General features: G+C 45.5%; 1 protein-coding gene across 5 annotated transcripts in view; it reads left to right on the forward strand.

Annotated features, from left to right (window-relative positions):
* The first annotated feature begins 6 nt into the window (after positions 1–6).
* RBM19 (RNA binding motif protein 19) overlaps positions 7–12,585 on the forward strand; it is a 105,580-nt gene continuing 93,001 nt past the window's right edge. For 3 of the 5 annotated variants that reach the window (XM_085326148.1, XM_085326145.1, XM_085326147.1), the window contains exons 1-16: positions 7–84; positions 1,240–1,422; positions 1,990–2,121; positions 2,366–2,404; positions 3,439–3,652; positions 4,785–5,029; positions 5,546–5,626; positions 5,886–5,964; positions 6,751–6,822; positions 7,566–7,766; positions 8,639–8,769; positions 9,200–9,321; positions 10,143–10,239; positions 10,761–10,871; positions 11,307–11,507; positions 12,167–12,284. In XM_085326148.1, coding sequence (XP_085182274.1) covers positions 49–84; positions 1,240–1,422; positions 1,990–2,121; positions 2,366–2,404; positions 3,439–3,652; positions 4,785–5,029; positions 5,546–5,626; positions 5,886–5,964; positions 6,751–6,822; positions 7,566–7,766; positions 8,639–8,769; positions 9,200–9,321; positions 10,143–10,239; positions 10,761–10,871; positions 11,307–11,507; positions 12,167–12,284 — 2,062 coding nt within the window. In that variant the 5' untranslated portion in view covers positions 7–48. The remainder of the gene's footprint in view (positions 85–1,239; positions 1,423–1,989; positions 2,122–2,365; positions 2,405–3,438; positions 3,653–4,784; positions 5,030–5,545; positions 5,627–5,885; positions 5,965–6,750; positions 6,823–7,565; positions 7,767–8,638; positions 8,770–9,199; positions 9,322–10,142; positions 10,240–10,760; positions 10,872–11,306; positions 11,508–12,166; positions 12,285–12,585) is intronic. The other 2 variants (XM_085326146.1, XM_085326149.1) reach the window with 1 other exon arrangement.

Raw genomic sequence — 12,585 nt, forward strand, 5'->3', positions numbered from 1 at the left:
GCCGGGCCTTGCGCGGTGGCGGCGCCGCCGCCGTCGTCCTTCGCCGATATGTCGCGGCTCATCGTGAAGAACCTCCCCAATGGGGTGAGCGTGCGGCCGGGTTGTGGTCTCTGCGGGCTGGGGGGCGGTTCTGGGCCTAGAGCAGAGAGTTGGGGTGCAGAGGCTGCGTGTGAGGGGCAGGGTCCTGGGCACGGAGGCGGCGGAGAGGGGCAAGGGGAGGCCCTGGAGACAGCGGAGGTCCTAAGGGCGTTCCTGAGAAGGAGGGAGCAGAGGTTGGKGTGGGAGGGGGAGCCTGGAGAGGCTCTGAGATTGGGGGAGTCCTCAGTGGGAGYGCAGAGAGAGGCCATGGAAGGAGGCCCTGGGAAGGGGGAGCAGGGACAGCCCCCGGGGAGGGACTCTTCAAGGCGAGAGCCGGGAGTGGCCCAGGGGAAGGGTGTTTTTGGTGAGACGGAGCAGGCAGAGGCCCGGAGGGAGGGGATCCTTGGTTGGAGGGGAGCAAGGAGAGGCCTTGGGGTGGGGGTCCTCAGTCAGCCGGGAAGTAGGGAGGTGCCTCGAGAGAGGTGCCTTTGGTGAGTGGGAACAGGGAGATGTCGTGGAGGAAAGAGGGTTTTGGAGTGAGCAGAGAAGCCCMCTTGGGGATTGTGGGGGGCTGGTGGAGAGTCCTGGCAAAGATATGGTCCAGGAGGGGCTCCTTACTGGGAAGAGTTAGGGAAGTGCCCGAGGGAATAGGCGACAGGGGTGCGGGGTGGAGGTGGGGGTGGGCATGTGCTGGGGGAAGCCTCCTAGGAGGGGAGAGTGGGCCTCCCCTTGCGATGAGGAGGAGGAGAGCTTGTCATGGGTATTGCCTTCTTCTCCTTCCTAGGGAGCTGGGTGAGGGTGTGTACAGTGTTGCCCTGCTGTCCAGGTTTCCCTTGGGGGTACCAAAAGCTGCTTCTGGTTGAACTGGGTGCTTGATTGTAGCAGGTAGCACTGCAGGACCTTGGGTTCCCTGAGAGCTGGGTGCGTCATCTAGGCTGGGAAGGTCTTGCAGAGGGAGATCTGTAGACTTGGAGGATTCGTGGGGGAGAGGACTGAGTGTGACAGCTGAAGCATATCAGTGTAGCCACGCTGCTCTGTTGTTTCTACACTTCAAAAATTCTTTGATAGAAAACATTTAGTTTTAGACTTGTTTATAAAGTATTTCTCTAGTCATGTTGTACTGCTAATTTGTCGTCCTGTTGTGTCTCTGTTTTTTCCCAGATGAATGAGAAGCGTTTTAGGAAACTATTTGCAGCCTTTGGCACGCTGACCGATTGTTGCTTGAAGTTCACTAAGGATGGCAAGTTCCGGAAATTTGGCTTTATTGGCTACAAGTCTGAAGATGAAGCTAAAACAGCAATGAACCATTTTAACAGAAGTTTCATAGACACCTCCAGAGTCACAGTGAGTTGATCTTTAAAAAATCATATTTTTATTCTTTTGAAAGTTTGTAATTGGAGATTTTTGTGCTACTAAGCGTGAACAGCTAGGAGCGAAGAGCGCCTGAAGATTTTTCTCTGCARCAAAATAGCAAAACCTGATGACAGGCCTCTGCTGGAGTCTCAAGCAGCTGTTTGACTCAGATGAGCTTCCTTCTTCGCACTGGTGGTGATTTCAGTGTTGATTGGATCAATAGTGCCTAGTTTTGAGCTCTAATAATCTGAACTTTYGAACCTGTGATTTCTTTTTGTTTATTTAAAGGCTTTCATCTTACTCTCCTGGATAGAGAATGCAGGGATTCATGATAAACGGGATAACTTACTTGACTGTGCTTAAATGGGCACAGTAAACTTTTCTTCTCCATGTTGAGCAAACCATAGCTACACGCTTGTAAAACGTAYGTTTACAAGGAGTGACCTGTTCTCTGTGCCCCATCCTCCCCCTTTCTCGATGGTATACGGAAGGTTCTTGAGTAAGACTTATCCTGCTGTTGCAGAACTATTCAYTAAAGAGCTATTTGATTCTTTTCAGGTTGAATTATGCAAGTCTTTTGGTGACCCTTCAAAACCCAAAGCATGGAGTAAGTACTCTCAGAAGCTCCCTGCCTCAGAAAAGAAGACTGAGAAACCTGTGACAAATGTAGCTCATGCGGGTGCAAAGAAAGTAAGTCCTGTTTGTTTCTTGAGGATCCRACCTATGTCAGTGACTTGGCAGACAGAGCTCTGACAAATAAAAGGGTAGCCCAATGTGTGCAGAGGAGGACAGGGTAGCTGTGACTGCTGATATTGGAGTCCTGATTTTGGCACTTTTTGCCTTAAGACCTGTGTTYCCTGTGCCCTTAAGTTATCTGAGAAGTGGAGTTGGATGTATTTTAACAAGCCTTTCTAAAAAAGATTTCTCTTTCTAGGATAAAAAGAAGAAAAATCCAACAGAAAACTTACAGGAGGTGAGTTGAGGTTGAGTTGCAATCCTTAGCTTGTGACCAGGGAATGATAAAAATAGCTACTTTTACTCCCAGCTGCCTGTCCTGCTCAAAGAAGTAAGGATATTTGGTTCTGATCCCAATTCCTGTGATACTGACAAGCTGCATAGCTAAAATATTTACCTGCTGTCCTGAAGGATGGTTTTATCTGGTCTGCTGCTTTTGTTTCATTGGAAAAGCATGAAGTAGGTTTTAGGGCAGCAGTGCCTGCAGGCATATGTGACCTACTGTGATGCCCCTGAAGGGGAAAGATTGCAATACTGTCCCTTCACSAAAGGCATGCCTCAGTGTCTCTGTCACCCGGAAGACAGCATTGCTTGCCTAAAAGTCTTTGGGATATCCCACTGCTGATACCAGAGAGGTGTTTGTGTTGGATATGTAAGCTGCTTAGAACTTGATTGATGCTTGTATGTTGTTTCCAGCTTGTATTAAGAGCAATAGTTGAATAACTCTTTATTGTACCTATTCYAATGCTATTAATTCAAACTAGGTGTATGGTTTAACCTAGATTCATGAAGTACAGTCCAATTCCACTATAACAAACCATGATTTTGACAACTCTAGCTTCAGGGGCCTCTTTTCTTTTTTTAATTGTTAACTTGTCCTGTGAACAAACACTGCATCCAGGTTAGCCCTGCCTGAGTCATCTTTTTTTTTTTCTGACTGTATACAAGTTTTGCCATGTTTAAATTGTGGATTTTTTTTTAAATGCTTTTGTTTCTTCTTTAAAGTGCTGTTTAAAAACAAGGTAGAGGAGAGCTGAGAGACCTTGTCACTTAAGTACTTAACTTGTGAGTCTAAAGTAGACTCCCACTTATGGGATTTTGTATTTTTTTTATTTGTATTTTTTTCCACTTTGTTGGAAATGAGATTTTGTCTTTGAATTCAAACTGGTAACTAGCTGTCCTATGTCTGTCTTCAATAATTGTGTCTTTTTTTTTTTTTTTTTTTTTTATTTTTTAATTTTTTTTTTTTTTTTTTTTTTTTTTTTCCAACAGCTGGAACAAGATAAAACATTCCAAGAGTTCTTACTGGTTCACCAGAAACGCTCTCAGGTGGCCACTTGGGCTAATGACACTTCGGTGGAAGAGCCCAAGAAGGAAAAATCAAAGCCACCATCTGATTACCTCAACTTCGATTCAGATGAGTCTGAGGAACTGAGTGAGGAGGAGAATGAACATGAACCCTCTAAAGATGAGGAGGAAACCAAAGGTACCAAAATGACTGTCGCCCTTTGCTTGTTTTTGCCTCAGTGAATGTGAGGGCAGCTATACTGATCAGACCAAAGATCCACCCAAACCAGTGTCCTACCTCCAAAGAAAGTCTCTAGGAAGGTAGTTTTCCTAGCTTGAGGCTTGCTCTGTGCATGTATGGATGCCTCCAGTCTCTGGAACATGGGGAACTGTAGGAAATGTGATTTCTGATATTGAGGGGATGGCATTTGTGGTTTCTCCTGAGCCCTTAAGTCGATGTCTAGGGAAGAGTGATAGGATAAACATTATCCTTTCCCTCAATGCTCTGTTAGCCTGTAGCCACTGAGCACCAGGGCTTCCTAAGCTGGATGTAGTTTCTGTTTATCAGTGGATCTTTAATCAGTTCCTGTGAACTTGTCTGGTCTATCTTTGACTGATGCATGTTTCTGGAGAAAGGGCCCTGTTGGAGTTGATGGGAATGGCCGAAGTTCAGTATATCAGATCCTGAAAAGAAAACCAGAGACAGTGGAGCAGTGATTTAGTAGTGGGATAMCATATAGGAGATTGAGAAATCCGAACTGCAGTCTGGTCCATCTACCTTGCTAGTCTACAGTGTCCTTGTACCAGCGGTACAATGATCAGTCTGTTTTTAGACCCTTTCCCCTTCCCTTTATGGTATTTCTTATGTTGTTCTTTTGGAGTGAGTGGTGGTGACTCCGCTTCTCCTTGCAATTGGGCTTCTCCTTGGGCAACTGAAACACAGGTATGATTGGTTGACTTTTATGGGAGGTTGTTTTTGAGAAATGATCTCTTCTGCCTCCTCCTCTACAAAACTGAGCAACTGAAGTCACCTTTGGGGTCAGTTTGAAGTATTTTACTGAAACTGAGACAAAAATTCAGTATGAAGTTCCTTGAGCTCCTTTCTGATTTGATTTATATGTAAAAAGTGTTGCTTTGAAAAAAGATGACGTGTCAGTTTGGAGGTGCTAAAACGAGATTGCCCTGCTATTCTCAATTCCTTTCTCCACRTATAAAGGGCAGAGAAGAGGAAAGTCATTGTAGTGATTCTGGTTGTTCTCAGTCTTTATGTGATTGGAGAGAGAGCAGGAATATTTGGCTGCAAGAATTCACTGTTCTTTTCTTTCTTACAGGAAAGAAAAGCCAGAGGAAGGCAGCTGCTAGGGGAGACCTCTCAGATATGGATTACCTGAAATCTAAAATGGTGAAGGGTTCCTCCTCCTCATCCAGTGCAGAAGAAGAGACAGATAGTGAAGAGCTGGAAGAGGAAAGTGAGAGTGAGGAGGATTCAGGCATTGCAGGAACCACCAGCACACACACAGGAAAAAAGGAGCAAGAGACATCTGTAGAGAAGAAGAAAAAAGGGTCCATATCAGAGGTATAACTGAACTAGTTTTTTGTCTTATCTAAAGCAGAAACCCCATGGGATTATATATATCTGTCAATCACTCCAAAAAAGGAGATGAGAACTTGAGGTCTGCAGGACCCCTAGGTGTCAGCTTTCTTGATTCACAGGAGGAAGCTAATAAARTTTGCCAGGTAGCTTCTTTGTGCTTACTAAATTCTCCTTTTCAGGAAACAGACTTCCTAACAAGTGCTGTCAGTACTCTGARCAGAGGTTTTTATTCTCCTTCCTGTATCTGTATCTGAATGCCTGCAGGGAATGCTATTCTACAGAGCTCCATATTCAGTGACTGAGTTTAAGTGTATMCCAGCCAAACCTTGCACCCTCATCTGGTACCTTCTGCCCAGGCTGATGCTGTTAGGAGAGCATCGCTCATTATTCTCTCTCCCACTCTGCAGCCTCCTCTTCCCACTTGCTGGGCAAGACCAGCTTGTTGTGCTATGTCTTCTGCTATTTCACAGGCATCTTCTCTTCTGTCCTTTTATCCAGCAGAAGAACCARGTCAGCTCAGTGGAAGCCACCACACCATACACAGTGAAACTACGKGGTGCCCCACTGAACGTCACTGAGGTAAGTGGTTCCCTATGCTGGGAATTGTGGTTCAAGGGTGTTCCCAGTTTGTAACTCACTGTCTTTGCAGAGACCTGTATCTTCACGAGATGGAACTGTTCCGAGAGCTGCATGGGCAATTGGGGGAATTTTTTTGAACTGGATCCACCCAGAAATGTTGCATGTGGTGTCTTTATAGTGCTTATAGAAAGAGATATCTGAAACCTGACACTGCCTGTATCCAAGAAATCATTTAAATGATTATTCTTCTTCTCTGCAGCAAAAAGTTCGGGAATTCCTCTTACCTCTGAAGCCAGTGGCAATCCGGATAGGAAAAAATGCCCAGGGGAAAAAGACAGGTAATGTGTTTGTGTGTAAGGGGGATTGGATTTGTGAGTTGGAGGACCTTTCATGATCTCAACCTCTGCTCTTGTCATCTGTGGTTCCAAATCATTAGCTTGTGCTCCAATTCTTACATGCTTTTCTGTGATTTCATAGCCTGCCTGCCCTCATCAGTACCTGTAGGATGCTGTGGGCAGAGTGGTGTTGGCTGTGCTTCTCTATAGAGGCACAGCACAGAGCAGCAGGAGCTTTTTTTTTTTTTGATTTACCTCTGGAGCTTCCCTAAACATCCGCCAACCATACCAAGGAAAGGTCTCCTACTTTGAGACGGCTGCATCAGCACCCAAGGGCTTTGCTGATGTGTGCATATCAGCCACAAAGCTGCAGTGGCAGCCAAAGTGGGTCTTCCCAGAGGCTGTGATTATTGGAAGTAACCCTGTTAGAAAGGGTTTTGGAGCAGGTCCTTGGAGCTGGCAAGAAATTTGCTACATGCTGCTTTCCTTTTATAGCCTTACAGCAGACTCACCTTTTCTTTGCTGTCATGGTCTTTCACACCTGTGAAAGGCTACTTTGGCTGTTAAATTGGGTTTGCTTGGTTTGTACATAGAGAATAAGCTTTTAAAAGCCAGCCTTCCAATTTGAGATCCGACATGGCCTTTTTGTGGCTGCATTGAAACTTTAATGGGAGCCAAATGCTTTATCTGTAGGAATCTGTAGAGGGAAGCCTGATTCACCCTTAATTAGCTAATTAGCGGCTGTTTGTTCCCCACACGATGCTCAGTTGAACCTTTGCTTCCTCCAAGGTTACATCTTTGTTGACTTGAAGAGTGAAGCAGAAGTGCAAAAGGCCTTGAAGCGAAATAAAGAATACATAGGTAAGGGCTATTTGTTCCTTCTTGTTCTGGCTGAAGTAGATGGTGTGGTGCTCAGCTGCTGAAGTGTTCATTGCTAAAGTATATCCTATTGCCTTAGTTATTTCCAGACAGATGGTGGGGGTGGTTTCCTCTGCTTAACTGACACGGGATAACCAGGTGCTGTGTCAGTGCCCTCGGAAGAAGCAGAGAATTGGCAAGAGACTGAGCTGTGCATTGCTCTTTGGCCTCGTTTTTGTCGTGTGCTTGAAGTATATCTTGCTCTAGGTATAGAAATTATACTGTTTAAATCTGGTTGGGATAGTGCAGGGGATTTGTAAAAATGATTCTGCAAGCCTGTGTTTGAATCCTGTTCTTGGCCTATTCTTTAATGGAACTAGACTTATATTTGCAAAAATCCCATGCAGAATGGGAATATCTACTTAAAGCCCTGTGGACTGGGCTGGCAGAGATGCAAGGCCTAAAGCTCTACATCCTGGCTGTGGGAAAGGGGACCGTGAAATTGTCTAGCAAATGTTATCCTGCTTTTCTTGAAGAATGTTCTTTCTCACAGCCTCTCTGCCCCTCCCTTTGATTTTTTTCTGTTTTTATTAATCAGACTGAGTTCTACTTGAAGTTTATGGAATTACTTATTTTACTAATGTAAGCTCAGGCTCTTTAAGCACTGTTATTTATTGCCTGTGGCTGAGAATGATGTGCGGCCTTGAGAAGTGTCTAATGTGCCTCTGTATGTGTTTGTGGATTAGGTGGGCGATACATTGAGGTATTCCGATATGAGAACGCCCCAAAAAAGGAAGTTGCAGCAAAAAGTGATGACCAGCCATGGCAAAGAAGGAAAAGGGATGATGAGGAAGAAGAGGACTTGTCTGAATCAGGGAGACTCTTTGTCAGAAATCTTCCCTTTACCAGTACTGAGGAGGACTTGGAGAAGGTCTTCTCCAAGTATGGTAAGCAGCTACTGTGGGATGGAGATTTGCAGGACTACGTTGTCCCCTCTTGCTGTGGATAGGGATGGGTGAAGCTGTCTGTTATACACCTCTTGAATGTGCACCAAATTCTGTCATCTTTATTGCCTGGTGTCCCAGCACGTGGCTACTTGGCATTAATACTGGTGCTGTCTCCATGCTCCAYGTGCTTAACTCAGTGCACATACTGTTGCGTGTCTCTACCCTCATCCCTCTGACCCAACAGGAAAAGCTCTTCCCAGTCAGATTAGAATATGATGGGTTCTAGTGGATTGGGAAGAAGAAGAAAACTGAAAGTGCYTGCTGCATGAAAGAGTCTTTCCTCATGCAGGTGACTGCTAGATGGTGTAGATAAGTGAATCTCTATGGTTATAATGCAGCCCAAAGTTGTGTTCATGTTTGATATGTCAAGTGGGAATTCCAGGCTGCCCTTTTCTAGCTTGAACAAATTTGAGTTGATCTTAGCATTAGATTGTTCTAGGGAGGAGAGTGAATTTGACTGTGGACATCTTTCTTCCTGACTTCAAGTAAATGCAGCTGCCTAGAATTTGCTTTGTTTGTGTCRTAAGTGCGACTGTTCCACTTGTGTGTCAGAGCCCTGTGAGCTGCAGTGCGCTTCAGATCCGGACTTGGGGGGCTCTACTGAGCCAGCCTTGTCAGTCTCCGGTCAGCAGCTCTTTACGCAGATTAGTGTCTCCCAGCCCACTTCTCCTCCATAATGTGCAAAGCTGCTCTGCCCTCCCTGGCCCCCTTCCTCCCCTCACTTTGCCAGCAGATGCCAGTTCAGAATGTTGTTGTAGCAGGTAATGGCTGTACAAGGGACATCTCTTATGGGAAGGCCTTGCCTTTTGCAGGACCCATCKCGGAGATCCATTTCCCTATAGATAGACTGACCAAGAAACCCAAAGGATTTGCTTTCGTCACATACATGATTCCTGAGCATGCAGTGAAGGCTTATGCTGAAATGGATGGGCAAGTGTTCCAGGTATGGTGATTCTTGGTTTTCCTGTGCTGTCATACTGGGGGRGAGGGCATTTGTTAGTAACGTGACCAAGTATTTGCTTCTGTGCATTACCAGAATGGATCCTTTCGGTTCCAAGGGGTAGAGTTTGTTCTGCCCTGCTGTATGGGAAGCACAGTTGCTATGGCAGAGCAGTGCTGCTTTGAGCAGCCCTGCAGGTATCAAAGTCTCAGCTAGAGGTCATGGAAGGAGGTCTTGAGTCCCAGAGTCTATGATGTTGCATGGCTACTTTGAGTTACTGTGGTGTCATCTTTGAGCAAAGGAAAGGAAGGTTCCTTTCTTCTGCCTATATCRGTTGACTGGGAGGAAGTTTCTTGGCACCTTTCCCTTCTGTTTAGTTCATGAGCTTSTGGGTATTAATTTCAGAACTGCTGGTCCTCTTCCTTTCTTATAGGGCAGAATGATGCATCTTTTACCCTCTACCATCAAAAAAGAAAGAAAGGAAGATGCAGATGCAGAAGAATCCTCCTCCTACAAGAAGCAGAAAGAGGCCAAAGACAAAGCCAACAGGACCAGGTAAAGAGGTGTCTTGTAGTGGGATAAGAATGCAAACTGCCAAATTCTCAATTGACTGGAATGACAGTGCGTTCTTGCAGGGTTTGTGTAGATTACTAGAGTCAATAGAACACTTGTGCAGTTTTATTTCCCTTATCTCTTACCTATTTGATTGTTTTTCTTCTTTCTAAGTATCTCTAGTAGTTCAGTGAGCAGTAGAAACTCCAAGAAACCTGGTTTTCAATGACTTTGTACATGAATTGGATGCTTTGGTGTCTAATTAGYGTTGGCATATTACTGTGACTCTTCAGGGTAGTGTTTACAAATCGTTTGGATCYTTCTCCTCTGTGTGGCCATCTGTATTTCTAAAACTTGTAGAAGAATTTGAGATGTTTTCCTCTCTGGAAGATTTGCTGAAAAGAGGACAATGCTTTCAAACTTTGAGAAAGAACACAGCATTGCTCGCGTAGGCTTTGTGCTTTTAGGAAACCATGTGAAAAACTACAGATGTSTTCTGGTTGGTGGTAATGGGTTCCTCTGAGTCACCATATGAACTTCCAGCAGTCCATCTCTGTAACTGCATAGCAGTGGCTAGTAGCCTTCGAGGGAAAACAAGCTAAGCTGCCTGTGCTGTCACTTTTCTATCTGCTTACTCACTGTTAACATCTCCCTCATCCTGTCTCTTGTGTAAGGATTTTTAACYATTCTTTCTCTCTAGCTTATTCCYGTGACTGCTAGTGGTAATGTTCAAAGCTCTGTTTTCTCAGGGCCATTGAATGGAGAAATGCCAGGGAAGAAGGGCCTGGGTGACTCTGAACCTGACTTTTTCTTTCTCTCCCCAGCTCTCACAATTGGAACACACTGTTTGTGGGGACAAATGCTGTGGCTGATGCCATTGCTCAGAAATACAATGCTTCCAAAAGCCAAGTGCTGGATCATGTGAGTTGGGTTATTGATCAGCTGAGGGATTGCAGATTGTTTTCTTCTCTGTTTCTTCGCTGCCAGAGTCTACCTGGTCTTTTTGTGCTGCAAAAGCCTCTGTGCAGGCACAAACACCAGGCAGTCAGACTGAAAGATCCACAGTACTTTAGCCTCAATGTTGGATCCGAGCCTAACGACCCCTTTGTCGCTGGAAGACAAAATGACTGCCCCCACCCTGGGGTTGCCTGGCTGCATTTTGCATTTYTAGATGACTAGAAGCTGCTGAAAACTTACACCCTATAGTTTCRATTCTTCCTGGAAACTTCACTTTGCCTATGGGGCTATTTTGTGGCTTCAACAGCAAAACTAGAAGCTTCAGAGGAGCCGGAGTGTTTTACTTTCAGGCTCTCTGCAGAATTYTCTTTAGATCTGATCCTGAGAGCAGCAGGAAAAACAGGTGCCTAGCACCTTCCAGGGGAAGCCCTTTGCTTCTCTGTTTTGACCTGTGTCACACTATTGACTGATGTCCTTGYCTACAGGAGAGCAAAGACAGTGTGGCAGTGAGGGTTGCTCTGGGAGAAACTGAGCTGGTCCAGGAAATCCGCCGGTTCCTCATCGAAAATGGAGTCAGTTTGGATTCCTTCAGTCAGGTGAGATGTCCAGCAGCAAAGTGGAGCTGCCTCTTCTAAATGATTGTCTGATCCTGCGTCCTTAGTGCTCATGGAAAATTAGTAATTAAATMCCTGACATGTTTCAGGATTGAACTCTTAGATGGGTTAGGAACTGTTCTGTCCATTTGAATACACAACTACCCCCAGAAGGGCTTAAAGTGCCACAGTGTGACAGTTGGCTGTAGGCAGAGAGCAAGTCCTGTGCCCATGCCAGGGTGGACCTGAAGCTGTAATCTTCGTGTGTGAGCATGTGTGGAATGGAGGTTTTGTGTTGGGATGTGGATCTTGTTGATAGAAAGTACATTCTAAAAGGCTGTTGRCCCTTTTGAATCTGAAATCATCAGTTATTAAGAGATCATTTTTTTACTTATTTTATTCTCTCTCCCCTTCCTCCTTCCCCTCCCAATGTTGCAGGCTGCTGGTGAGCGCAGTAAAACTGTGATCCTTGTAAAGAAYCTCCCTGCCGGTACAAGCATAGCAGAGCTAGAAGAGGTTTTTGGCAAACACGGCAGCCTGGGCCGAGTGCTTCTCCCAGGAGGTGGCATCACAGCTATTGTGGAGTTCCTGGAGCCATCTGAGGCCAAACARGCTTTCACCAGGCTGGCCTACTCAAAGGTGAGCATGGCACAGAGCAGGCAGCTGCCCAGAGAGCGTTCTCTAGTAAGACATCCTACCAGGCTGGTRGAAGGACCTGGAGTTTGTCCGTGTGAAGTCTTGAGGGTGAGCGTGAGCAGTTCACTTGAGTGAATGTGATACATGATCTTGGTTAACTATGATCCTGCAGAAAGAAGTAGTTGCTACAGATGTGAGATCCAAAGAGCTTTTGAGAGAAATAAGTTCTCTAGAAAGAGTCACTGTTGTTATTTTGTGTTGCTTGGACTTAGAGAGATGCCCAGTGCTTCCTTATGCATAGTGACCAAGTAKGGTGCTCAGCCTACAAAGACAGCTAAGGAGAGAAGGTTGTGATAAGTCTATAGAATCCTCAGTGGTCTGGAGAGGGATTCTGTCTCCTCTTGTGATACAGCARTGTGGTACTGAAGCCAGGAGCTCCCCTTGGACACCCTTTGCCTAGCCTTGACCTTGCTCTGTGACCTCTAGTTGACATGCAGCAGGCTGTGGTCCTGTGTGCAGTTTCACTTTGGTGAAAGAGAACTGAATCAGCTGAAAATGTTGCTCAGTTTTTCTACTCCAATTTCCCACATCAAAGTGTTTGCTGAGAACAGTTCTTTCTTCAGGCTTTGCCCTCCACTCTTTCTTCTGTGTTGTCTTGGCAGTTTCACTCAATGCCACTGTATCTGGAATGGGCTCCAATGGGTGTCTTTTCTGGGCCAGCCCCTCCAAAAAAAACTCCTGAGGCTTCAGAAGAGGAAAGGAAAGCAAGGCTGGAATCAGGTAAGAGTTCTGACTTTGAAACAGAAGCATCTCTGTTACCCTGCTCCTCCGCCTGTAAGGTGGCAACATGGAGGTTCCTGACACTTTTGAGGTGGAACTAATGTTATCTAAAGTCCTCTGTATAGTCCATAGGGGCATCTGTGTCTCTGCTGTGTGTTTGTTGATCCCGCATACAAATGTTGTGCTTATTCTAGTCTCTGCTTTCGTTGCTGTCTGGATGAAGCACGGAGAGTCCGTTGCTGCTTGCAGTGCACAGGGGACAATCCAGTTTGGGTTGGGCTGATGTGAACTCTTGCTTTGG

The sequence above is a fragment of the Rhea americana genome, unplaced genomic scaffold (assembly GCF_003343005.1).
Source record: "Rhea americana isolate MKP2758 unplaced genomic scaffold, rheAme1 scaffold_128, whole genome shotgun sequence".
Lineage (NCBI taxonomy): Eukaryota > Metazoa > Chordata > Aves > Rheiformes > Rheidae > Rhea > Rhea americana.